The sequence below is a fragment of the Nicotiana sylvestris genome, chromosome 9 (assembly GCF_000393655.2).
Source record: "Nicotiana sylvestris chromosome 9, ASM39365v2, whole genome shotgun sequence".
In the NCBI taxonomy this organism is placed as follows: Eukaryota; Viridiplantae; Streptophyta; class Magnoliopsida; order Solanales; family Solanaceae; genus Nicotiana; species Nicotiana sylvestris.
In genome coordinates this window covers 125,097,853-125,125,358 of record NC_091065.1, presented here as the reverse complement: position 1 = coordinate 125,125,358, position 27,506 = coordinate 125,097,853, and the positions used below count along the sequence as shown (strand labels likewise).

General features: G+C 37.7%; 1 protein-coding gene across 3 annotated transcripts; it reads left to right on the top strand.

Annotated features, from left to right (window-relative positions):
• The first annotated feature begins 1,971 nt into the window (after positions 1–1,971).
• Positions 1,972–11,144, top strand: LOC104234354 (uncharacterized). Of its 3 annotated transcripts, none has more exons than XM_009787908.2 (13): positions 1,972–2,309; positions 2,869–3,055; positions 3,554–3,626; positions 4,347–4,494; positions 5,481–5,590; positions 5,711–5,851; positions 5,948–6,089; positions 6,166–6,309; positions 7,804–7,955; positions 8,108–8,182; positions 8,346–8,484; positions 10,040–10,309; positions 10,812–11,144. In XM_009787908.2, exons 1-13 carry the CDS (start codon positions 2,037–2,039, stop codon positions 10,821–10,823), a joined length of 1,866 nt encoding a protein of 621 aa, XP_009786210.1. In that variant the 5' UTR covers positions 1,972–2,036; the 3' UTR covers positions 10,824–11,144. The 3 variants fall into 3 exon arrangements, with proteins under 3 accessions (XP_009786210.1, XP_009786209.1, XP_009786208.1); XM_009787907.2 differs by having other exon boundaries at positions 1,974–2,309; positions 6,187–6,309; positions 10,744–11,144; XM_009787906.2 differs by having other exon boundaries at positions 1,976–2,309; positions 10,744–11,144.
• Positions 11,145–27,506: the final 16,362 nt, after the last annotated feature.

The following is a 27,506-nucleotide window of genomic DNA, read 5'->3' as shown; positions in this document are numbered from 1 at the left end:
GGGGAAGGTCCCATCCACAAGGTTAGGCAAGCCACTTACCTCGAACCAGCTCAAAATCAACCTGAGACCACGTTCTTGCCACGAATATTCGACTCCAAATGGCCTAAATCTATTCAATTCAATTGCATAATGTAAATAACACTTCAAGTAACTGATTCTACAAAGAAATTCTAAACTAATACGCAAAATTAGGTAAAATGACCAAAACGCCCCTCGAGCCCACGTCTCGGAATCGGATAAAATTTATATTTCCAGAATCCTCACACTCTCACGAGTTCAGTCATACCAAAAGTACCAAAATCGGACCTCAAATAGTCCCTCAAATCATCACTCAAATGTCTCTAATTAATCAATCCCTAACCCCCAAATTACCACTGATTTTCCTTATTTTTTCATGCTTATAATGATAAAAATCACTCCAATAGCGAGTTTAGGGACCAAAGACCTTAACCCAATGAACTCCTCTGAAAATCTCTCTTGAAAATGCTCCCCAAGCCTTCTTTCCGTTTGAAAATAGGTGAAAAATAGCTCAAATTCGCGAAGGCAAGAATTTATATGTTTCTGCCCAGCTAATCCGCTTCTGCGGTCCTGCTTTTGCGGACAACCTGTCGCATCTACGACAATCACTAACTCAGCCTTCTCCGCACCTGCGATGCCCCATTCGTAGATGCGGTACCGCTTCTGCGTTAAATCTCCCGCATCTGCGGATCCTACTACTCCTGCCCAATTACGCTTATGTGGCTACACACCTGCAGGACCCAACCGGAGGTGCGGTTATGACAGAAGATCAGCAGCTTCAGCTGCTCAAACAACTCCCAATCCTTCCGACAACCTTTCGAAATCATGCCGAGGCCCCCGGGACCTCAACCAAAAACACAAACAAGTCTAATACAACTGTCCAAACTTATACAATTCCTTAAAACACCTAAAACAACATCGAAACGACGAATCACCCACGGATTCAAGCCTAAGAACTCCAAAACTCTAAAAATACGCTTTCGATCAAAAAGTCTATCAAACCTCGTCCGAATGATCTGAAATTTTGCACGCACGTCACAATCAACACTACGGAGCTACTCCAACTTCCGAAATTCCATTCCGACCCTCGGATCAAAAACTCACTATCGAACCGGAAACTTCAAAATTCGACTTTTGGCATTTCAAGCCTAAATTAGCTACGAACCTCCAAAACACAATCCGAACACGCCCCTAAGCCCGAAATCACCCAACGAAGCTAACGGAACCATGAGAATTCCATTCCGAGGCCCTCTTCACACTGTTCCGACTACGGCCAAATTTCCAACACTTAAGCTCTAATTTAAGGACTAAGTGTCCCAAAACTCTCCGAAACTCGAACTGAACATCCCGACAATTCAAAATAGCAGAAATAAACACGGGGAAAGCAGTTAATAGGGGATCAGGGCGTTAATTCTTAAGACGATCGGCCGGGTCGTCACAAACAGAGTACCGAAAAGATAATCTCATTGTATCAGGTATGGATAATCTTCTACCGAGGGTAATATTTATCCATAACGGAGTGCCGAAAGGATAAACTTATTGTACTAGGTATGGATAATCTTCTACCAGTAGTAATATTTATCTATAACGGAGTACTGAAATGATAAGCTTATTGTACTAGGTATGGATTATCTTCTACTGGGGGTAATATTTATCTATAACGTAGTATCGAAAGGATAAGCTTCCTGAGGAGGCTTATTTCTAAATAGATAAACATATTTACGGCGGAGTCCCATATGGATAAGCTTCTTGAGGAAGCTTATTTACAACGGAGTACCAAATAAACATCCGTAATATAATATATTTATAACACTTAAGAATACTTTGGATTTTTTTAAAAATAATTATTTGAAAATGATTTTCCTTCGCACGCGTCTTAAATTATTTGTCATATTTACCAAGCGACGACGTCGTCGGACCACACAACAGCGATCTGCAGAACTTTCCCGCGCTAAAAGTTATCCCCTTATAAAAGCCCGTCATTTCCACATCAGAGATTAGGGTTTCGAGTTCAAATAATGAGCTCTCTTTCAAATCAGGTAATGCGTAGCTGCATCAAGGACCATGAGGCCTCAGCCATGGAATTGGGGCGCCGGCAGAAATCAGAAGTAGAAGAAGAAGAGGAAGAGGAAGATCCATTTCTTCAATTCATTGAGTACGCTAAGTCCGTACTATCTCCCGATGAAGCAAAGGGCCCTAGTTGGAGCTGGATTGCTTATAAGATTCTCAAGACTTGCATTGCTTATTCATCTGGAGTTACCTCCGCTATTCTCCTCTCCGATCTCTTTCAGGTTCAATACGCCCATTCACATTAATTAAAGCGCCTGCGCATCTGCTTTTTTGCTACTTTCAAGTATTTTGGTGAATTTGTTAATTGAATAAAAATAAAAGCTCTATTATCTCTGATATTTTATATTTTCATTTAGTAATTTTGTGATCCAGTAATTTGCTCCCTCCTCAGACTGACTGATGTCACTATCACCATGTGAGAAATCACTACTTGAGAAATTAAACATTTTTTTTTGCTTACTACAAATTCTTAAAAATATTTTAATTTTCTTGTAACTATTGAAACAAGATTTTATTATTAGTAGTTTCTATGCGGTTTCTGAATAAGTAAATTTTATCAATTTTTTCTTAAAAAATGATGTCTGAATTCACATGGAAAATTAAATATGCCTTATGCTCGCACTCTGGACATGGCCATTCTTTTTTTTTTTTGGCCAGGGGGGTTTGGGGGGTGGGGGTCAGAAAGAGTAGTACTTTTTTCCCCCATACTTCAAGGAATATGCTAGGTTGGAGTTACAATTTTTGAAGTTTGCATGTTTTGGTGATTTAATGATAGTGCAGGCTTGGAATGAATTGAATAGGAGTGGAGCTCCAAAGAAACAGTCAGAATGTATTAGTCACATGAAGAAGAAGCATAAGAGGGCAAAGCTTCCTAACACTGTCACCATTGACTCTATATATGAGAAAAAGTTCTTATCTTTGAACAGTGTAATTGAAGCTGTCATTATAGACACTTTCGTTCTTCCAGGTACAGTTGGACCTTTAGGTTTGATTCCGCTTATATACATTTTATGTCATGAGGTGATAATGCGTGGGCATTACATTTGCACTCTTCCGATTAAACTGTCTCAATCTGTTGTCCTATGATTGATAAATCATTACTACATCTTCTGATGTCTTTCTACTGTCTATGCTTTTATTTTATATCACCACTATGGAACTTGCATTATGCAAATGATGCTTAAAGTCTTTGCATTTAAAAAAGTATTTATTTCTTGGAGAATCCTTTCTGCATCACTTGCTATGTGTTTAAAATTTTAATAGCAATTCTTAGATTAATTATACCAAGTTAAACGGCAAACGTATGCTAATTCTGATGTTTATTTATTTGGAAACATTGAGTTCACGGAAAGTTAAAATCTTTTGCATGGAGCTTTTGACTGGTTAACTTCCCATACACTGGCTTTTTTCCTGCTTCATTCTTAAGATCAAAACTTACGAATGTTATATGCTGATTTTCTTCCAGGAACAAACATTTATATGCTTCATCTGGGTGATTTTTGGAGTTCTAATACAATAGATCTGTATCTTCACCGTAGGTAATGTCTTTTTTGCCTGATTGAGTGGAGTATGATGATCCCACTAAAGCTTATTTTACCAACTTAAAGTCATTACTTGATCTGTATCCTCTGTTCTAAAATTTATTATGGTTCCACCCTAACCTTCATGCCAAATTTAACGTTTCCTTGTCTACAATAATTTTATTGACTAGCTCAAATTGCTTACTTAGACCTTCTTGTCTCTCTCTCTCTCTCTCTCTCTCTCTCTCTCTCTCCCCCCTATACTGTAGACGCCTAACATTTATAACTAAGATTGCAAAAAATTAGTTTGTCGTGTAACTCAAGCTTCAAACTTCATTAATGCAGTTAACCTACAATGGTTTATGAATGTTTTATGTACAAAAGATTTATCTGTTTTCGATAAAAGATTGTTAGTCTTCAAGTGGTAATGATGATATGCCATGATATCAATATAGTGTTTGGTCTTACTTGGCTTGATATTGATGTACTAAAAGGGCTTAAGCTCAAACATTAACAGTGATACTATATTGGTTATATGATCTGATATCCATATAATATGAATTTAAGTGGTATGTGAATAAAACAAGATGGTTTAGACTTAAGAGCGTAGCTAATAATGTTTTGCTTCTGCAAATTTGTTGTTCATGTCCTTTTATTCTACTTAACATTTGCTGCCTGAGTTGTTTCTAGATATTGTATTTCCTGGCTTCCTTAGAGCTCTAAATTGTGATAGAGCAGATTCTACAGCTTAGCTGATCCAAAGAATGGTATTTTGAAGAAAGGTCGTGAAGTTTTCCTCACAGGATGCCGCCTCCGAACTGCCACTGGATGTTCAGGTCATGCACGGCTTTTGCCAACTGAATATCTTGTGATACTGTTAGATGAGGTATTGTCAAAATCTATATGTGTTTTTGTGCTTCAGCATTTATGATAGTTGTTTCATGTTTGTCTTATCAAAGATTTACTAATATTCTAGACATTGTAGGCATATTATATCTTTTATTGTTTCCCACTGCAAATTGTAGCAAAAGAGCAGCACCTCAGTAACCCGCCCTCTCCCTTTATCTGATAACTTAGCAGATATTTTGCTGGACTAATGCTAGGGTTAATGTAACGGCTTGAAGGGTGGATAGGAGATGAGATCAATAGGTGATGTGTTGTGTGTGGTTCCTTCGTCACTGGTTTCTGCAAAAAGTGCGTAGGAAGGGAGAATTATTGTCCTCAATTAAATCCATGACCATGGAATCTCACATGTTATTATATTCCCGTAACGTAATGATTGATGCAGTTAGCATGAGCCAGAAATCATTCCGATGTAAAAGTTGTGCAGGCATTCCTAAAATTAAATGATAGTTCAATGAAAAGCTGCCTCAACTAACCATCTTATCCTTGTCCTTATGATGTAGTTCTGTCTGCAAGTTCATCTGTTGTTGATATAAAACAAAATTTTTGCTACAAATTTGTGTCGGTTCCTCTTCATGCCCCAAATTCTTCAACAACAACAAAGAAGTTATATACCATTCATAAGTTTAGCAAATTCAAATTCCATTAGTACAGATGTGACTAACAATCTTAAATCAAAACTCTGTTTTAATTTAATGCTTTCTTCACCACTAATGAATGCAGTTTATATATAAGCTCCAAAACTTGCATTGATCTTTTCATCTTCTACCACTATTGTTTTCCTATGTTAACATTTTGAAATAGGGTTTTTGGTGAATGTTATTAGCTAGATAAAATTAAGTGCACACGAGCTGATACATCCTTATTCCCTGGATCTATTGTTATAATAGTATTCTTGCATTTCCAATTTCTTTGGTGAACCCATGTCCTGGTTTACAGGCAAACATGTGATTCTTACTCCAAATGTAGGACCAAGATGATGATGCAATGTTGCTTTTAGCACGATTTTGTGCAGATTCCTTCTCTTCCATTTCTCTTGGTACAGTCAATCAAGGGGTCTCCTATTCATTACGTGCAAGGTGCAATATTCTGTCATATGACTGTTTACAATTTGAATATAAGTGTAGTATTCCACATCTGGTATTGGTACTGTACATTTTGCTACATTGTTGATATACCCTAGTCCCAAATGGCTACAGGATTGAATCTATTACTTCTCCGGAGGTTCAAGGGAAGTATGGTAGTTTGCAGAGGAAGCAAATTAATCTTGTTGATTTTGATGGTGTCACTTCAAAATTTCTTTTGTGGGGTGAGCAGGTTCTGCTTGCAAACGTATTTAGGTATGATACCATATGTATTCCCTTTAATTTGTTTGTTTTTGTTTGCTTTTCTCTTTTTCCTGCTTCTGTACCTGGCTGTAACTTCGTTCTTTTCAGCGTGGGAAGTACGCTTGCCCTGGATAGACCATTTATTTTGAGTTCCACTGAGAGTGCTCTTGAATTATCTGAAGAATTTTGCCTTGAATATGGCACTGCAACACAGTTATATCTGGTGCCTTTTATTCGGCATGAGGAGCAAGTAAGTCCTGAATGATTAAGTTTAAGAGATGATAATTCTTATTACTACTTGGAAACTTAGATCACGGGATTCTCAGGTATCCGTAACATTGACGCAGAACCATCATAAAGGGTCAAAACTATCAAGAGCTATGGATCCAAGTCAGGGACTTGTAGTCTCCCAGGTTTCCCTGCCTTGTAATTCTCAAGGTTCTATTGACTTCAGTAATTATCCTTTCCGAGTAAGCCTGCGCTCCTTAAAACTTTCTGTTCTATCAGTTGCTTTAGATATATAGAGTGTTGGAATTTCTATCTTCCTTGCATTTAGGGATGGCAAAGGGGCAGAACCGGTTGAGCCTTAACCTGCAAAATTTCAATCGGCCCCGCCTCACCCTGCATAGCATTTTTCTATGTTTTAAACCCGCTCGCCCAACATCAGCCCGTTCCACCCTGACTCGCCCCGCCCCGCGTATGTTTTATTTTTTTAAAATCTAGAAAAGCTAAATCAAAATTTAATATTGCATTATTTTGCAGTGAAAAAAAATTAAAAACTAAGATCATAGATTAGTAAATCAATTTTCCTCTCTCGCTTCAGTGAATGCACGGATGACCTTCTTTATTTTTTTAATTTTCTCCCAAGTCATACAGCCAATAAATCTAAATGTCTTGTATAACTAAGGATGATTTTCTCACTTTAAGTTGTATTAATATATGTACATAATCGTATTTCACATGCTAACCCAGATAAAATAACATATAAGTTCATGTAATTAAGTTTGTGAAAATAGAAAGTGGTAGCCAAATGATTCATTATTTTTTTGAATGTTGGTTAACAAAAGATTCTTTTCTTATTTGGTCTTAGTACATGAGCTAAACATTTTATTTTTCCTAGGTTAATTTATCCAATTACTTATAACTGGAGAAGTGATCTAATTCCAGCTGGGACTTAATGACTGCAAATTATTTCTATATGACGATGTTTATTCTTAATAATTTAGAGACCTGTGCCTTTTTGGAAACTTGTTACATACATTAATAAATTTAATGTTGTAACAATGATTTTCCTATTAAAGATGGCAGCTGTAGTAGTGTTTCTTCTACAGAGATGAAAACAAGGAACATTTGCAATTGCTATGCTAGGAGGAAACCCGCAACCTGCCCCGCAACAGGGTTTTTTAATAAATGTTTCAACCCGCCCAGCCCCATTGCCATCCCTACTTGCATTTTGCTCTGAATTTCAGAATTTATTTTTCAAAAAAAGAAACAGTCTGTTTTAAAGGCGTTTCTGACTTTTAATCACATCTTGATTGACATGCTAGTTCATTCACCTTCACCATAAAATGTTTCATTTGCATGCTTTTTGGTCTTCAATCTTGGGTTCTTACATCCATAGAGGGTAATGCCACTGCTTCTGACCTGACTATGTATCTGTTATTGATGTAAGCTATTTTTCTGTTCGTATCTGGATTTCACAAACAAATCGATTGAAGTCTGTTCTCATACGTAGAGCTTTATATGTTTTTGATTCACTGCAAAACATTGTAAATAAAGTTTTAGAGTATTTTATGCTTACCCTGTTCCTACAAAGCATTCTATAAAGAAAAGAGTCTTAATAGTCTGTAATCATGTTGGTTGGTGATAAAATAATCTGGATGGTTTTTTTCTGTTGAAGAACACCATTACTCACCATTATGAAGGCATTTGTTATTGACATCTTACAACTTTAAAGTTTGCAGTCATTTGTTATTGATCTTCGGGAGAAGATGACCGGAGTAAGCCTCTATGGTATTGTTGCTGACATCAGAAGTACTCAAGAACCAGTATTTTCTGTTAAGATTCAAGATGTAACTGGTGCAGTTTGGGTGAGACTACATTTTGATCGATCCTGGTAGGAAGATTTTTCTCAAATTTATAAAATTATGTGCTATTCTCTTTGGTCAATCAATGTGAAAAAAGATATTCTCGAACCAATAAAGTTATATGGATTCTCTTTGATCAATCAGTGTGAAAAACGTACTTTACAGAAATATATCCTTGCAGGTCATTAGGGAGACTAGGACTGGGGCATAGTATTTACATATCTGGTTTGGCGTGCTCTATGGGGACAAGAAAAAGGTGACTGTTCTGATTATATGCAATCTTCACAGATAATAACTTATCTATAAAACATCATCTTTCCAAGGATTTTATATAAACAAAAAATTGGGAAAATAGGTAACTTAACCATCTGTTATTACAGCTTTGTCATCTAACCTTGCCACACTTTCTGCTTTGACAGCCTAGAACTGCAGTGGTTCGAGAATGATGGTGGAGCTTCATTTATTAATATTAGTTGCTTACCAGCGCTACTTAACTCATCTTTTCTTCACAAGTTATCCTGCCTTTCTGATTTATCAGTCGAGCCTACTGGTATCCGTGTATGTTCTCTTCTGCCTTTCTGATTTATCAGTCGAGCCTACTGGTACTTGTGTATGCTCTCTTGCTTTGAACATTGACATCCATTTCAAGATTTCTCTCTGCAAAGGGTTAGGATTATGGTCTCCCTTGATCTCAAAGGGGTATTTACTTTATATGAGCGCTGGTTTTTAAGATCTGGTTTATCTGCTCTTATACTTGTGTTGACTTCCAATGACTACAAACAACTATGCCTCAGTCCCAATCAAGTTGGGGTTGGCCATAAAAATCTCACTTTTTTAAAGCTCAACCCATATCATTATCATGCGGAAATAAAATAAAAGTGAAAGTAAAAGATTAATTTTTTAATAGTAGTACTACATTATATATATATATATATATATATATATATAGTGCTGCTGCTGCTACTACTACTACTACTACTACTACTAATAATAATAGAAGTTCTCTAACAAGTTTAAAACTTATTCCCAACAAGTAGATATCACTTATATCACTTATAGTTAAGTCTGCATTGATTCCAAAGATTTGGAGCTCTTTTGAGACAACTTCCTCCAAGTGATTTTAGGTGTATTCCGTTCCACTTTTAATACATTCACTCACCATCGTTTCACACGCACAGACGACGCACCTGTAGGTCAATGCAGTATGTGATCAGACCATCACAAGTGATCTTCTCTCATTTTATCCTAATGCGTGCTACTTGAATCTTCTCGCGAATTTTGTCACTTTAATCTTATCCAATCTTGGATGTCCGCATATCCATCTTAGCATCCACATCTCTTCTTGTATTGTGTTGTTTAGCTCATTCATAACTGGGGCAAACAAGTAGAGGCTCAATGCTGAATCCTGGTGTAAACCCACTGCTGTAGGAATTCCTCTCTGTCTCCTACTACGTTTTTCACACTAGTGACAACTACTTTGTACATGTCCTTTATGACATTTATATATCTAATATGAATTCCTTTCTTCTCCATCACCCATCAAGGGACTTTCCGTGATACTCTATCATATGCTTTCTCTAGGTAAATGAACATGTGTATGTCTTTCTTCTTTTCGTGATAAATTTCTATCAATCTTCCTAGCTGGAAAATAGCCTTCATTGTAGATGTATCGATCATAAATCCAAACTGGATATGTCACTCTTGTCTATTTTTAAGTTGTCTCTAGAACAAGCAACTTATCCAAACTGGATATGTCACTCTTTTCTATTTGTAAGTTGTCTCTAGAACAAGCAACTTAGGTATTGCTTCTTGCTCAAGATTTACAGTTTCTGCATCACATGAAAAGTTGAGCAACTTTCTATTTAATTGGGGTCTGTTCAAATGCTAGAATTACATCTGTATTTTTTTTCATCTTTAAGGAGCTTAATAAAGTTGAAGGATTGAGCTTTTGAAGTAGATAGGTTTCCTATTAAGCCCCTCTGACGCCTGTTAATCGAACTGCTGGAGATACAGAGAGAATCTTATTAGAGTCTCATTTCTGTTGTCATTATGTTACTTATGCAAAACTGAATTTGCACTTCTCATTATGGTTGTGGGGTTGTTTGTATTCCAGGTATGTCGAGTCTGGCTGGATCAAATTGAACATTGTCACGTGACTACGAGACTATCACATACGTCTTGTGGTTATTTTCGTGATGATAGTTCCATTGAGGATCTCAAGTGCAGCTTCTGTCAATGTAAATGCAATGCAGAACTGGCATGGAGTTTCCATTTAAAAATAACTCTTGCAGATGAGAGTGGAAAAATCTTTGCCTGGTGTACTGGTCAAACTGCCGTGGAGTTGCTGCAAATAACTCCTGATGAATTCTGCGAACTACCAGAGGTAAAACCCAACTGCCTAACATGAAAACCGGAATTTGGATTATTAATTCGACAATAAATATATTTATATATATTACATACCTGCTGCTTTCTCTCAGGAGCAAAATTGTTTCACTTGCCACGAATTTTAAGAAAATGGTGAAAGTTAACTATTTTGAAAAAAAATCCTTTTTTGAGTGCCATGGACAGGCAATTAAAGTGTTCCTATATGTGGTCTCCAATTTTTGTTGATACTTTGGCTCTTCAAAAGAATTACTATAACATGTTGCTTCAAAGACTATATGGTATATACTCAACAAAGTATCAACTGCCGATTTCTCAATGACCCAGTAACCGTTGACCTTTGATTGGAACTTTGTGTTTGATGCTTGATAGCACGACTAAGTGCTCAATTCTCTTCTTACTATTTTTCATATTCTGGATTTGACATATCAGGAAGAGCAGATAATGTACCCATCATCCCTTGAGCACGAAACATTCAAAGTTGCATTGGTGAACTGCAGGAAAAAGGTTGAAGGACTTATGGATCAAGATCATGACGCAGTTGAATGGGAAATCACCCGTGCAATGAAGTGGGAATAAAATTGAGCCATTACTTACATCTCAAATATGATAGTAGGAATTGAATGAAATGTATTGCCAACATCTTACAAGCTCAGCTTGAGGTAAAATTAACCCTCATTTTTATCATCCAAGTTAATCCGGAGTCTTGAATCAAATCAATATAGACAGCATAAATCAGGAAAAGTAAGTTATATCTAGAAACAGATAGAAATGCATTTTGAAGATACATTTTTGGCTGCTATGAAGCTAAAAAGCTAGTTGAAGTGCTTTTAGGTGCTTGCATTATGTTAACTTATTGATTAGTGATTACCCAAATTAGTTACACACCCTGAATTGCTCTTTAATCCACTGCCCTCGAATAACTAATCCAAACCCTGGAAACCTCAAACTGCCCTTGAGTTAACAATTTCTAAACCCAGTTGGACAGCTCAGTCCTCTCCATTCAATGCTTGGTTGCATGCTTGAATCTTGTTGGAAATTAGAATTCCCACCCAAAAATGGTTGTATGTGTAAGCGTAAACCCCAACCCCCTCCCCGCACGTTTTCCCATGTAAACTAACGGTCAAGGGGAAAAAAGGATGTCATTGCAGTTGGGTAAAAGTTACTTTAATTTGAACAAAAACAACACCAACAATTTGGTGATCTAAGAAGGGAAAACCGTGGGAGTTCAACCCTGAAGATAACCTCACCATGAAAAAGAAATAAAGCAGCTGTATTTCATCAGTGCTTTTGTTGTGCTTCTAGCTTGAGGAAAAAGAAAGCAGTTATTTCTTCTTTTGCTGTTTGTAGAATTGGTTTCCTCTGAAAGAAGTTTTAAAACATTCACAAATGCCGATCCCAGATGTTCAAGCCATAAAGAACACCCACAGATCTAGAAACTCAAATTCTTTCTCAGCATTAGGATACCGCAAATCTTCTGTTTTTACACCATCACAGCGTGTAAAAACCTGTGAATATTAAAACAAATTTAAACCAGAGAAAGGGGTTAAAGGGCAAAGTAACATGGAACAAATAATTTTTTGGCATGCTAGTCTCTATGTTACATGCCTCACACATCACACATGTAGCCCCTACAACTATTATTGTAAAATTTATAGCGAAAGATAATGAACTTTTAACAAAATACATAATATAATAAAATTTAATATCAAATGTTTTTATCTGTTTCTAAGCCATGGAAAGTTACTACTTTCCTATAAACAAAACTTAAAATATTTAGAATTTTACTTATCTTAGAATTTTAGTAAATCAACATCATTACAGACAGCAATTTATACCTAATGTGCGATTTATTCTAATTAAGTAATGACTCTAATAGTAGCAGGCGGATTTTGTCCATTTAAAACACATAATACTCCGAGATACCTCATCTCATAATCACAAGTTACGGGTCTCAACCTACAAATCATATGCGCACGGCACCTTGTGTCAACATTTCTAATCACGACCGTATGGACAACTCACGTGCCAATGTCTCAATCCGCCTGACATGATCACAGGCTCACAATCACAGTCCGCCCGGCATGGTCACATGCTCACTATCACAATCCGTCCGGCATGGTCACATGCTCAATATCATAATCTGACAGGCATGTTCACAGGCTCAATATCAACACCAAAGCAGATAATTCAAGTGCATATGGTCATGATCAATAAATATTAAGTTTCGTACTCCGGAACTAGTATAAGTGGCATGCTACGGTGTATGCTTGTGCGAGTGTACTATTACAGCCCAAGTCAACAAGTAATATCAAAAAACGAGTAGTTCATTGAAAGCAACACAACAAGTCACGTAAGGTGTATGACATACACAAGTAGAATCACACTAACACGTGAATATCGCCAACATAATGCCCTAGGCCAACACACGTCATCTTTGACATTTCCCACCCTTATCTCTCCGATAGCCACCCACATCACTCCGTCCCGATAATATTATTAGCCACCCGTATCACTCCGTATAATAGCCACCCTTATTGCTCCGCTCGGACAATAACATAATAGCCACCCGTATCACTTCGCACAATCAATAATAGTGACATGTCACTGTTATGCCCCGCATAACAAAAACAACCAGATGTTACCATTATGCTCCGCATAACAACAACCAATCTACACAACAATTCACATATGCTAACATCGCAACAATGCGACATATCAACTCATACCACACGTGCCCAGAGGCCATAACCTTTCCAAAAGAACTAAAAATATCAATATTTTCACAATAAATAGTCCACAACTCAAACACAATGTGTATAGAATCTCAATAATAACAAAATGAACATGAAAGTAACTCAACAATGATCAACACTCCCTTTAAACACAACTTCAATTAAAATAGACTAATGACTTTCAATAACTTCAACTCCAATTAATTTCTTAAGAAGAAACTCAATAATGAAGGTATTTCCATGAAATGGAAAACTTCCAAATTCTAGTGTGTGAAATAAACTAATAATGAAAGAGATGGCATGAACTAGCAACTACGTCTAAATGCATGAGAATAACTCGACAACGAAAGGATATCATATAGCAACTCCAAATAAAGCATATAAGAGTAAACATGACAAGTAAAAGGATATGACATGTAACAACAACTTCAAATAAACACATGAAAGAAGCCTAAGAGTCTAAACCGGTCAATTTTCACGTATAAGCCAGAGTACGCACTCGTTACCTCGCATACACGGCTTTCAGATAACACAAATAGCACAAACAACTTAAATCCTAAGGGGTAGTTCCCCACAAAAAGTTAGGCAAGATACTTACCTCAAATAAGCCAAATCAATACTCTAAAATGACCTTCTCGTGTGAAACAAACCTTTGGATGGATCAAATCTAACCAAAATAGCTCAATATCATAAAAAAAAATCATAGAAAACAATTACGAATAACAAAGTTTCGATCTTTAATGAAAACTAAAAAGTCAATCCAAAAGGTCAACCCCTGGGATCGCTCCTCGGAACCCGAAAAAATTTAAAAAATCCAAACACCCATTCTGATACGAGTCCAACCATACCAAAATTATCCAATTCCGGCAACAAATCGGCCTTCAAATCCCCATTTTGTATTTTTGAAAGTTTTCACAAAATTCTCATTTTCTCCAACTCAAATTACTAATTTAATGATAAAAACAAAGATGGAATCATGAAATATAATCAAATCCGGGTCAAGAACACTTACCCCGAATCCAAATCGTGAAGAACACCTCCAAAATCTCCCAAAACCGAGGTCTACAAATAAAGATATGTTAAAAACAACCAAACCCTCGATATATATGAAGCTGCCTAGAGATTTCTGCATATGCGGACAAAACAACACATCTGCGCTCTCGCGTTTGCGAGCCAACACCCGCATCTCCGGTTATAACTTACCAGACCAGTGACTGCACCTGCGCAAAAGCGGTTGCACCTGCGACACCGCAGAAGCAGACTCTATCGCATCAGCGGAATCCGTAGATGCACCAATCGCACATGCGATCCGTCAACCGCAAAAGCGAATCTTCGGCCCAGAGCTCAACATCGTAGAAGCGGCACAAAACACGTAGAAGCCGCCCGCACCTCAAATCGAACTTAATGAACTTATGAACTTTCAACTTCTACAGCTCGCGCTGAGTCATATCAAATCAACCCGAAATAACCTCAAATTTTGCATGCAAGTCCCAAATGACACAACAAAGCTATTCTAACTCCCGGAATCACAATTTGAACCCGATATTAATAAAGTCAACTCCCAGTCAAACCTCTCAACCTTCCAAACTTTCTACTTTCTAACTTTCGCCAAAATACTTCAAATCAACCTACGGATATCCAAATCCAAATCTGGACATACACCTAAGTCAAAAATCACCATACGAAGCTATTGGAATCATCAAAATACTATTCCGGAGTTGTCTACACATAAGTCAAACTCCGATCAATTCTTGCCACTTAAGCTTCTAAAACAAAGATCGTTCTTCCAAATCAATTCCGAATAATACGAAATCGAACCCGGCCACACATGCAAGTCAAGATACACAATACAAAGCTTCTCGAGACCTTAAACCATCGAACGGAATGCTAATTCTCAAAACGACCTGTCGGGTCGTTACATTCTCCGCCTCTTGAACAAACGTTCATCCTCGAACGTACCAAGAATCGTTCCGAAGCCATCAATCACAGAATATACTCACCATACATATACTCACGGGTGATCCCACGTCACCCCAATCCATATAAGACCGATGACACCATCTCAACTAAAGATTAACCCTTCCACCCACACCGATAAACCTTAGAACCAATTCTTTACCATCCGATCATTTCTCAAAGACCCAATTCCTATATTAACATCCGGTATCAACCTTAACCAACTGCAACGGCTCATGCATACACCCACAAGGTATAAACACACGACGTAACACATCACACATATGCCCATTACAATAACTCTAACATGATAGCAACCCATAACTAAATCCAACATCGGTAAATAATCTCATAACAGCTAGAACCCTGTTCCAAACCTTCACAACACTTGACAACGATGCAAGACACATGAAGATCTAGCACCTAACGCCACCTGGGCACATACCTCGCAAGTTAAACCTAATAAGCACAACACGAATATGACTAAATATCAAAAGAGAAACACGTGAGAGAACTATCAAATAAGTCTGACAGGCACAACTCCCTATCAGTACCACACTACGGATCCATTTCACTTGGGAGAATCAAAACATATGAACTAATCACAAACATCTCATCCTGATATAATTCCATCGTGGCACGTAGCCCACTTCAAATATATTAAACTACATGAAAACGCAAGGATTCCATCCTCAACTCTGATTCACAAATAGAATACACATCACACCAAGCAGAGCCTTCTACTAACTCAATCTCGCAAAACAAAATCACAACACGTAAAGGACTTCCCATACTGGTAGAACACCTAAATCACACATCGTAACCAAACCATCAAGAAATCACATCAAAACCTACTGTAATGAGTAACAGAAAGTTCAATCTAGTCTTATAGCTCTTAATAGTGAACAAACCAAGGCGATAGACATGGGCTACCACTATTGAATCTCTCAATAGAGGTAAACACATTAACAAAGTACAATAATCACATAACTCACCTATATATGAGGCAGATAAGAGGACTCATACTGATAAATAAAACCAGATCAATATAAGATTGATGCTCCTCTATGAAAAATCAAAGCCATACCTATAACAACACCATATGGTGCAATAGCCTTAACCTACCATAGAAAGCATATCAATGGGCTGGGCCTCCCCCTCCAGGGTGCCCTCTACCTGTTTGTCTCCACCCCTAGCTGGTTGTGTAGGTGGAGTAACAACTGGAATGGAGCCCGTAGCCTGAGTACTCTGATGAAATCCACCTCTCCCAAGTCTGGGACAATTTCTCATGATGTGCCTAGTATTTCCACACTCATAACAACCCCTATGCGAGCATGTCTGCTCGTACTGAATCTATGCCGGATAATTGGAATAACCGCTGTAGGAACCCCATGCATGTGGTGCACTAGAAGATGACTTCTTCATATGGGTACCCTAACTAATTGGAGCACCACGAGTAGTCTGAAGTGCAGATTAGACTGGCCGACTGCTCAAGCCTCTGCCGTGATGGGTCATAGCTGAAGAGTAGAATCCGCTGAATCCTCCTGAACCTTGAGACCTCTTGGTCTCTTTATCCTCCCTCTCCTCACCCTGAATGCGCTCTAACCTTATGGCAATCTCCACAACCTGCTAAAATGGAGTATCAATCTCCAACTCCCGAGTCATGTTGAATCTAAGACCGTAATTGAGCCCCTCAATAAATCTGTGGACTCACTCTCTAATCGTGGGAACCAAAGTAGGTGCATGATGGGATAACTCACTAAACCTAATGGCATATTTCAACACCGTCATAGTGCCCCGATGTAGCTGCTTGAACTCCATGCGCTACACATTACAGAGGGTTTTAGGAACAAACTCCCTCAAAAACATCTCTAAAAATTGAGTCCAAGTGAGTGGTGTTGCATCAGCTGGCCTTCCATCCTCATAAACCTGCCACCACTAATACGCTGCTCCTAACAACTGAAATATAGTAATAGAAACTATGCTTACCTCCATAGTACCTATGGTATGGATAATACAGTGACACTTCTCTAGAAAACCCTGTGCATCCTCGGTAGTTGTGCCACTGAAAGTAGGTGGACAGTACCTCTTGAACCTCTCAAGCCTTTTCTGCTCCTCCTCTGAGTCCCCTGGCCTGACCTCAAGTTGAACCAAAATAACAGGCTCTACCGGTACCATACCCGGAATATGACAAACATGAGCCTGCTGCCCTAGACTACGGGCGGTGAGAGTTTGAACTCCTCCCCCAATCTGCAAAGTGATGGTGCAACAGAGATCAATACCGCCCAAGCTAATTTACCAAATATGCTCAGGAACTGCGCTAAAGTCTCCTTAGGTCGGGGGTAACAACAGGCGCCTCTGGTGCTTATCCCTCAACTAGAGCTACTGGTGGCTCCTCAACTGCTACTCTGAAAGGTGCTATAGCTGCGACACGTGCCCCTTTTTGGCCTCTACCTCGGCCCAGCCTCTCACGGCTCTAGCAAGAGGCACAGGTGTCTGCTTAACTAATTTGGTAGCGCTGGTCCTCACCATCTGTGAGAGAATAGAGATACAAACTCTCAAACTCAAAGTCAACAAATCCACATGACATGAATGAAAGAAGTGGAGTTTTCCTAATAGTTCCGGATCCTCTTGAAGATAAGTACAAGCGCCTCCGTACCGATCCGCAAGACTCTACTAAACTTCCTCGTGACTCGTAGAACCTATGAACCTAGAGATCTGATACCAACTTGTCACGACCCAAATTCCCGCCTTAGACGTTGTGATGGTACCTTTATCGTTCTGCCCGGACAATAACATAATAGCCATGTTCCTAGAAGTAAACTAGTTTTACAGGACTGGGAAAAAAGATAACTAGATGTTCAAGAACATCAAAACCAAAACGTCGGAATTGACGTTCCATTGCATTTAAATAGTGGGAGAATGTTAATAGGCAGCATATGCCTTTATCGAGTGAGAGTGATGTTTGAACAATGAACACTATAGTAAGAAGTCGCTAATATTTCATTACTATAAGGTAATGAAGGTAATATTACTAGTACTTCATCGTAGTGAGAGAATACTAAGGAAAATCATAGTTTAGTTTACACTCTTGGGATAGTTTTGGTAACAGGATCCCTGAAAAGATTAATACCAAACTAGATGGTTATGACAAAGCACTAATGGAAAAAGATCGCATCAAAAAATAACTTGGCAAGATTATTTAACAAAACCTTATTTGGTGAAGACTTTTAATAGTCATGTAAAAAGAATGCCTGAGAAAGTCATATATGCACGGTTATGAGTCAAAGTGGGAGATTGTTGAGGCATATACTATTAACCATGCATTTAGATATGGTATATTGTAACAATTGTCATGGTTAAAAGTCTAAGTGGGAGATTGTTGGATATATACTATTAACCATGGATTTGGTTTGGACATAGTAATTATTATGAAATAATTATTTATTCAATTTTAAAATAGTTTTAAATAGATCATGTATTAGTTTGTGTCCTTTGCTTTTATAGTAGACGATTTATTGTATAGAGTTTAGCTTATACACGAAAGATTAAATCATCAGTTCTTATAAGTATAAAGTTTGAGTCACAATCTAATGATGGAATTTGACAAACCATTAGGAATGATTATAACACAAGATTGAATATAATTTTTTCTTGATTATGGGAATGATTTAATTCCAACTTCTTGTGCTAGTACATTTTATATGTATTGAACAGACCAAGTAAAGATAAGTATTTTATACTGACTAAATAAAATAAACTCTCTAGCCATTAAATGTGCTTATACTCTTAATCATAATATAACTATTATTAGCTGTATATATTATTATTTTTTTAATTTATTAAAAGGTAAGACTTTCGTGGGTCAATATGCCTGGTAAATTGGATAATAATAATGTACATTGGCGAAATAATACTTAGTTGATAGAATCTATGTCTCAGTTTAGAGATTAATGATACACCTTTATGAAAGCTTATAAGTTTTCATGTGTAAACTCGGCCGGAGGATTTTGTATCCAACACATGAAATAAGTTAAGCGAAAGTCTAAAAAATCAATAAATTAAATTGTCAGTAATTTAATTTAATTGATTAGTATCTAAATCTTAACATGGAGAGTTAAATAAGATTTAATGGATGAATCTCGTAATTGAATAAGGAGTACAAGTGCGAATCTTTAGTGGAATAATTCATAATTTATTATGGTGGATATTAATTTCAAAATTTAGAAATTAATTCCATATTGGAAGCCTTGTTAATTAAATTATGTGGTCCCTATTGTGCCTAAATAATAGGAAATAAAGGAATCCTTTTCCTGGTGGAAAAGAAAACCCAACAGGTTTTGAAGAATAGTTTTAACCCTTAAAACTTGTGCTATAAATACATAAGGTTTTCTACCTAGAGAGTGAAGAAGGTGGCTGAAAATTTCAGCTTTTTTCCAAGAAAATTTCGCCCACACGAAATTATTATTTCCGGATATTATTTGGGTAACATAATTAAAAGACCGTGGAACGTTCGGAGATCGTGATCATGCGGGTGATGGAGATTCTATTGAGACGATGTGGAACTGAAGGCTCACGTGACAGAAGAGCTGTCTTCACGCTTCAAGAGGTAACTCGTAAAACTTCGTATATGCTAGTTGTCTAGATTACATGCGATTTTGATGCTGGGATAGCTTCCGCTGATGATAATAATCCATCAATTAATATCAGAGCACACTCACATCTAATTAGATAATTGGGTTTTTCATGAAACAAGAATAATTGATAGGTTACAAGTACTTTGGTCATAAGTACTTTACTTCAAGTTTTGATGATCTAACAATCTTACTATCCAGAACCGGATAAGGAACCTGTTACATATTTACAAGACCTTAAGATCACAAGGTTCCAGGTTGGGATCCAGCGTGGGATATGATTCAACTCTACAGTATGGAAGGAACAACTGAGAGAACAGGTCCCTACTAGTTCTCGAGGAAACTGTATGAAGTCAACTCTCCAGCTGGAAAGTTGCTGCCTGCACACGCTACAGTACATGAACAGTGCAACAATCAACTTTCTATGGAAGGCTTTTTACCTACCTTGATTACACCATTGTATGTGAGGTCATACATGTTATTAACATCAAAGGAGGTAGAACACAATTCACTTGAACACTTAGAGATTTTTCACTCAAGCTCACTCACATGACTATCCAGCAAGAAAGTTTCAAATGCTTCAAGAACAAAGAACAAAACAACTATGGACCAGTTCCCATATCAAGTCATTACATGTCCTTAGTTGAGTTGTAACTTCGTAATAATTCTTCACTTGTATTTCCTACTTAGCTTGTTTAGAAGCATTCTGTAGGAACCCCTTTGTAAACCTTGAACATGTGTGTTTGGGTCTTGGCTGGAGTTAGTCATGTTGTAAAGTTTTTGTAATAGAGTTATTACAAAGTGGATTGTAATAGAGTATTACAATTTAGTGAGGGATTAAGAGGTTAATTCCTAGGTTGCATTGGTTGTAATCTAAAAGTTGCTCAGTAGTGAATTTGAAATCCTACAAGGGTAGGTCGTGGTTTTTAATCCCGTTGAGCTGGGAATTTTCCACGTAAAATTCCTCTTGTCATTATATTTACTGCAGTGTGCGTGTGTATTGTTAAACCTGAAGAGAACCTAGTTCTCTATAGAGTTTGGTGGACCCTTATAGAATTGGTATTAGAGCAGGTTCTTTCTATTAGGTTAACACCTAGAAAGGATCCTCATGGCTGCTCCTCCAAACTTCAAAGAAGGCAAGTCTACTTACAGACCTCCAAGGTTCAACGGGCAATATTATGGATGGTGGAAAACGAGGATGCATGACTTCATGATGGATGAAGATTTTGAGCTATGGGATGTCATATGTGATGGAACCTTTGTCCCTACCAAAAATTTTGGCGACCCAACTGTAGCCATTCCCAATACAAGGAAAGAATTCAATGATGCTGATAGAAAGGCCATAGAGAAGAACTTTCGTGCAAAGAAAATTCTGGTGTGTGGCATTGGTCCTGATGAATACAATAGGATATCGGCATGTCAGTGAGCTAAAGAAATCTGGGGATCCCTTCATACAACTCACAAAGGAACAACAAAGGCCAAGCAATCCAAAATCGACATGCTCACAATTGAATACGAGCTGTTCAAGATGAAAGACGATGAATCTGTTCAAGTTATGCATACCCGGTTCACCTCCATCATTAATGAGCTTCACTCCCTCGGTGAAACCATTCCAAGAAACAAGCTGGTTAGAAAAATCCTCAGTGTGCTGCTCAGTTCTTGGGAAAGCAAAGTGGACGCCATTACAGAGGCGAAGAACTTGCAGGAGCTAACTATTGATGAGCTTGTTGGAAATCTAACAACATATGAAATGAAAAAGAAGAAGGACAGTGAAAGAAGAGAGCCTAAGAGAAAAAAAAACCTGGTCCTCGAGACAGAAATCAATGATTCAAGTGGTGAGGATGGTGATATGGCATAACTGACAAGAAGATTCTAGAAGATGGTTCGCAAGAATGGAGGAATTCCAAAAAAGGGAAGTTCTAGCAAGCCAAAGAATTATGACCTCTGTCATAAATGTGGCAAGACAGGACATTTCATCAAGGATTTCCCTCTCCTAAAGCAGGATCAGTACAAGAACAACTCTGACAAAGCAGCCAAAGGAACCTAGTTCCCGATAGACGCTTTAATAGAAAAAACGCCGCTGACAATGTCGTGAGACAAGCTCTTGCTGCATGGGGAGATTCATCAAGCAAATCTGGAGAAGATAATGAACCAGGTAACAACTCTATGATGGCAGTAAAAAGTGAAGCATCCGAGTATGATTCAATTTTTGCTTTGATGGCCCAATCTGATGATTAAGATGACGAAGCTGATGAGGTAAATTTTCTAGATGTTCAGAGAAATCTAAAATATTATTCTCCTAAGAAACTCATGTCTTTGGAAAATGTATTAATCGACGCTTATCATAGTCTTATAAAAGATAAATATGCCTTAATAGTTGAACTAGGAGAAGCAGAACAGTCTAGAGATGACCTAGTAGTAGTTGCAGTTGATTTAAGGGAGACAATTAAGAGCCTGAAGAAAGAAAGAGATGTCTTAGATAAAAAAATTGCATATGTAGAACAAGAAAGAGATGATCATATGGATGTTGTGTTCGACCTAAAAGAGAACATTGAGAGTGTAAGTATGGAAAAAGATGCCTTAATTGAGAAAGTTGCTAGTATTGAGCATGAGAGAGATGACCTCCTAGTGGTGGTAATGGATTTGAAGAAAACAATTAGGGAACCTGAAATGGAGAGTAGGCCTGAAAGTTCTCAAAAAGAAAGGAAGTTGCAAGCGAGGCACACACTAAGCTTAAAAGTGAGTTAACTTCAGTGAGGTCTAGTCTGTGTGCTGAGCTTGAGGGAAACAAACAACTTTAGGAAGAACTAGATAGTGTGAAGAGTGATCTTGAAAAATCACTCAAGTGGACCTGGTCCTCTGATGCTATCACTGCCATGTATACCAACAATGGGGGAAACATGCAGGGGATTGGGTTTCAAAGGGAAAAGATTCCCTACAACCCTCATAGCAAGAACGTCATTGTACCTGTCAATTGGCTTTGCACTCACTGTGGTAACAATGAGCACCTTAAAGAAAATTGTAAGGCCAGATTTCAGTCACATCAGAAAAACAAATCTTTTACTGTAAAAGTAACTACTGGTAGAGAACTTGGTTCCTTATATAAAAAATGCATAATGCCTGCATGGACCAAAAGATCCATTATTCACCCCTTTCCTCATTACAAGGGACCTAAATTAGTTTGGGTTCCTAAAGCTAACTCCTAATTTTTTTTATGCAGGGAACAGTGAAAGGAAGCAGCCTACAATGGTACATGGACAATGGCTGCTCAATGCATATGAATGGAAGTACAAATGATTTCCATTCACTTAAGGCCCTATAAGGAGGGAGTGTATCCTTTGGAAATAGCAAGAAGAGATACATTCTGGTAGTCGGAAGGATTGAGAAGTCCCCCTCTCACTCAATTGAAAATATGTACTATGTGAACGGATTGAAGTACAACCAGCTGAGTGTTTCCCAAATTTGTGACAAGGGAAACAAGGTGGAATTTATGTCAAAAATCTGTACAGTCACAAACCTGTTAACTAGTGAGGTGGTGGTAGTGGCAAAAAAATACAAAAATATCTATGTAGGTGATTTTAAGTCTCTGAAGAATGGTGATCTAAGCTGTCTAAGGGCTATTGATGATGATGCAAAATTATGGCACATGAGGCTCAGTCATGCAAGTTTCACGTTGTTGGACAAATTAGCCAGGAAGGACCTGGTGCGTGGTTTGCCCAAGTCAAGTTTCAAGGATCACAAAGTATGTGATGCATGTATAAAAGAGAAGCAAGTCAGATCCTCATTCAAGCCCAAAAAGGAAGTTAGCACCTCAAGGCCACTTGATCTCCTTCACATGGATCTATGTGAACCTATGAGGGTGCCAAGAAGAGGAGGAAAGAAGTACATCTTTGTGATAGTTGATGACTATTCCAGATTTACCTGGACTTTGTTCCTCAGGACCAAGGATGAAACCTTTGAATTGTTTGTTGCATTTGTCAAGAAGATCCAAGTGAATATGGGTAATAAAGTAGCCTGCATTAGGTATGATCATGGGACGGAGTTTGACAATGTCAAATTCGATGAGTTCTGCACTGAAAATGGCATCACTCACAATGTTTTAGCTCCAAGAACACCTCAACAAAATGGTATTGTAGAGAGGATGAATAGAACTCTTGAAGACATGGAAAGGACAATGATAATCGACACTGGGATCACAAATATTTCTGGGATGAAGCTGTTAATAATGCGTGCTACTTGGTGAACAGGTGCATGATCAGGTCATTTTGAGCAAAACTCCATATGAACTACTGAATGGAAGGAAGCCCAAACTGACACATCTAAGAACTTTTGGGTGTAAATGCTTTGTCCAAAACAGTGGAAAGGAAGCTCTTGGAAAGTTCGATGCTAAAAGTGATGAAGGAATTTTCTGGGATACTCATCTCAAAGAAAAGCTTACAAGGTACACAACAAAAGGACTCAATGTGTCGAAGAAAGCATACATGTGATCTTTGATGAAGCTCACCTCTCCTGTGAGAAGGACATACATGTTGATCAAGATGAAGAGCCCTTAACTGTTCCAGGTGAAGTAATTGACATGGCAAATGGAAAGGCAGACATGATGAGCCATGTCAAGGAATCAAGCGAAGATGATGCAAGTACATCTCCATCCATTGGAGAGGAACCTGGTCCCCCGATTACAACAATTGAAGCTGAAAACAGAGTTGTTGATGCAGTACAAGGAAATCCACTTTGTGAAGTAAGAAGTGCCCAAGAACCCCAGTCAGACATACCTGGTTCCTCTACCAATGAGACTCATGCACCAAATTGGAGGTTCAAAAGTTCACATCCTCTTGACAACATAATCACTCCTCTTGATTCAGGAGTTCAAACCAGATCAAAAGCAAGAAACTCCCTTGCCTTCTCAACCTTTATTTCCCAAATAGAGCCCAAAAATATAAAAGAAGCATTGAAAGATGCAGACTGGATCACAACAATGCAAGAGAAGCTGCATCAATTTGAAAGGAACAAGGTATGACACCTAGTTCCTCGTCCTGCAAGTCGAACCATCATAAGAACCAAATGGGTATTCAGGAACAAACTTGATGAGTTTGGAAATACAACAAGAAATAAAGTAAGGCTTGTAGTTCAAGGCTACAATCAGGTAGAAGGGATTGATTATGATGAAACATTTGCTCCAGTAGCTCGAGTGGAAGCCATTAGAATTCTAATTGCCTTTACATCTCATATGGAGTTCACATTGTTCCAAATGGATGTCAAAGTGCATTTCTAAATGGCTATCTAAAAGGAGAAGTCTATGTCAAGCAGCCTCCTGGCTTTGAGTGTCACGAACATCCTGAGTATGTGTTCAAACTGGACAAGGTATTGTACGAGTTAAAGCAGTCTCCCAAGGCCTGGTATGAAAGGTTGTCAAAATTCCCTCTAGAAAATGGGTTTACAAGAGGAAAAATTGACAACACTCTTTTTCTAAAGAAACGAAGGAGGAACCTGTTTATTGTGCAGGTGTATGTTGATGATATAATTTTGGAGCCACAATTGACTCTCTTTGTGAAGAATTTGCAAAACTCATGGTGAGTGAATTCGAGATGAGTATGATGGGTGAACTAAATTTCTTCCTAGGGCTTCAAGTGAAGAATCTCAGAAGGGAACTGTTGATACCCAATTTTTTCCTAAGTATTTTTTACACTCAAAATACTTTCAAAATAACATATATGTGCATACATAAGCATGTCCAAGTATTTTGGTATTTTTCCCAAATTTTTAAAGATTTTCAAAACCAATTTATTGTCTATTTTAGCAGTGCAAAATCCAATAATTATTCCCAAAATTATCATTTTGGTGAATAATTTATTTATTTCTCATATTTACACTAAAATATAATTAAGTGATTCTTTCCTTATATGATATAACTTGTACCCATTCGAATCATGACTCTCTAATTAAAAAGAGTTTGGTCCTGTGATTGGTTCCAATTGGTATTGCTTCTATAATAGTGTACTTGTTACCCTATTCTTTACTTGTTTTCAAAACTATAAATACTCTACCCTCTGTTTAGCATAATAGACGAACAACCACACTGTTCTGAACTCTCTCTTACACACACAAGCATACTCACTGTTCTCTCTTACTTTCCTACACATTCTCGCTCGCTTCTCTTATTGACTACTGGTTACCTAGTCGGCTAAAATCCAAGACTGAGTAACTTGTTACTCTACTATTTTATTGCTCTATACATTGCTTCTCTCTTGGTCTGCACACTACTGCTCTACTTCCCTGCACACTACTGCTCTATTATCCCACTCTTGACTGGTATGTCTGCTATTTGATTTACAGCTTCCAAAACAACATGTTTTTATGCATATTGCACTTTCTCTTATTTCTTTTATGCTTCTACTTATGGTTCTGCTGTTTTCATTGCAATTAGCATGCCTCTTTGCTAGTTCATTGATGTGATTACCCTTCCCTTAATTCAATATGTCTACTGCTTCACTTACTTGTTTAATACAGTTCTTCCTTACCCCCTAACCCCAGTACATTATTAGCATGTATTCACGACCCTTCCTAGCTACTAAATAATCCTGAACCTCTTCCATGAGCACTTTGGGATGAAATGTGTTGTGACTGTTTAAGTTCCGAAATGTTTTCTCTGATGTCTACGTTTGTGCAACTATGCTCTTACATGTGAACTACTTGTCCCCATTTCCCCTTTCCCCTGTTTGTGTTAGCTTCCCTGAACTATGTGTGATATTCTAGTTCTGAGATTGTCCTACTCACCTTCTTACAAAACTGTCACACTCTTCTATTGTTTTTCTTTCAAGAACTGATTCTATATGGATCATATTTAAATTGTTTTTTTTCTCAACTCAATTTCCTTACAACTATATCATGCACTCTCACTACTCTTAGAGATTAGGTTCTACCCCCTTCGTGTAAGCATTGCTTTGAGTACCTTTGAGTACTCACTGAACTTTGATGCACAAGGTTGGTAATTCCACACCGCACTTGTTCAACATTTTTTGGTAAATGTTAGGGTGCTGGTATTGGCCAGGGACCCAATGGGGCCTTAGGGAGATTTGCCTCACCCAGACCATGGCAAAGGCTGTGAAACTCGAAAGGAGTGAGGTTGGAAAATTGGGCCGGGCTGAAGGCTCCCTATAGAATAACTTCTTATTTTTTATTCTTTATTACTGTAATTCGGCTATCCTTGGTTTGTAATAATTTGTAAACGAATGATTGGGGTCGAATAGTGAATATGAGAGGGGTTATGCATGCTTAGTTCAAGTAATGAGTAGAAAACATGCTTATAGGACTTTATTTACCTACTTGCGCAATAAATATCATGTATAGGACATGCATCTCACATATTAGTAATCCTGTTTTAGGCTCTTTACTTTCAATCTGTTATTATACTCATTTCGTAATCACGATTAGTTAATAACCAACAAGTAACTGTTATAAAATTACTACAGCATTCTCATTAGCCTTTAGAGACCATGTTTTAGGAGCTTCTATGTGCATTGGACATCCTTTTACTTAGGGTTTTTATTTTTTCTGAGTTGCAATTGTTGAATGCCTCACCAGTATGTTTAATCTAATAATATAAGTTTGGTTAACTGCGTCCTTTTAAAACTGGAATTAATATGCATGTTCACCCCCTTTAAGGTAATTAGGCAACGCATACGACGCCTAGACAAACTTTAGGCCTAATAAGAATCGATTAATCATGTTTTACCGGTTTAAGACCAACCAACCTTTTATAATTTTGAACTCTGCTGCTCCCATTCTTGCTGAAGTTCACTCTTTTTTTTTTTAAAATAACTCCCGCTCTATCTGGAAACAAAATCTTGAAATTGTGCATCTATTTACTCTC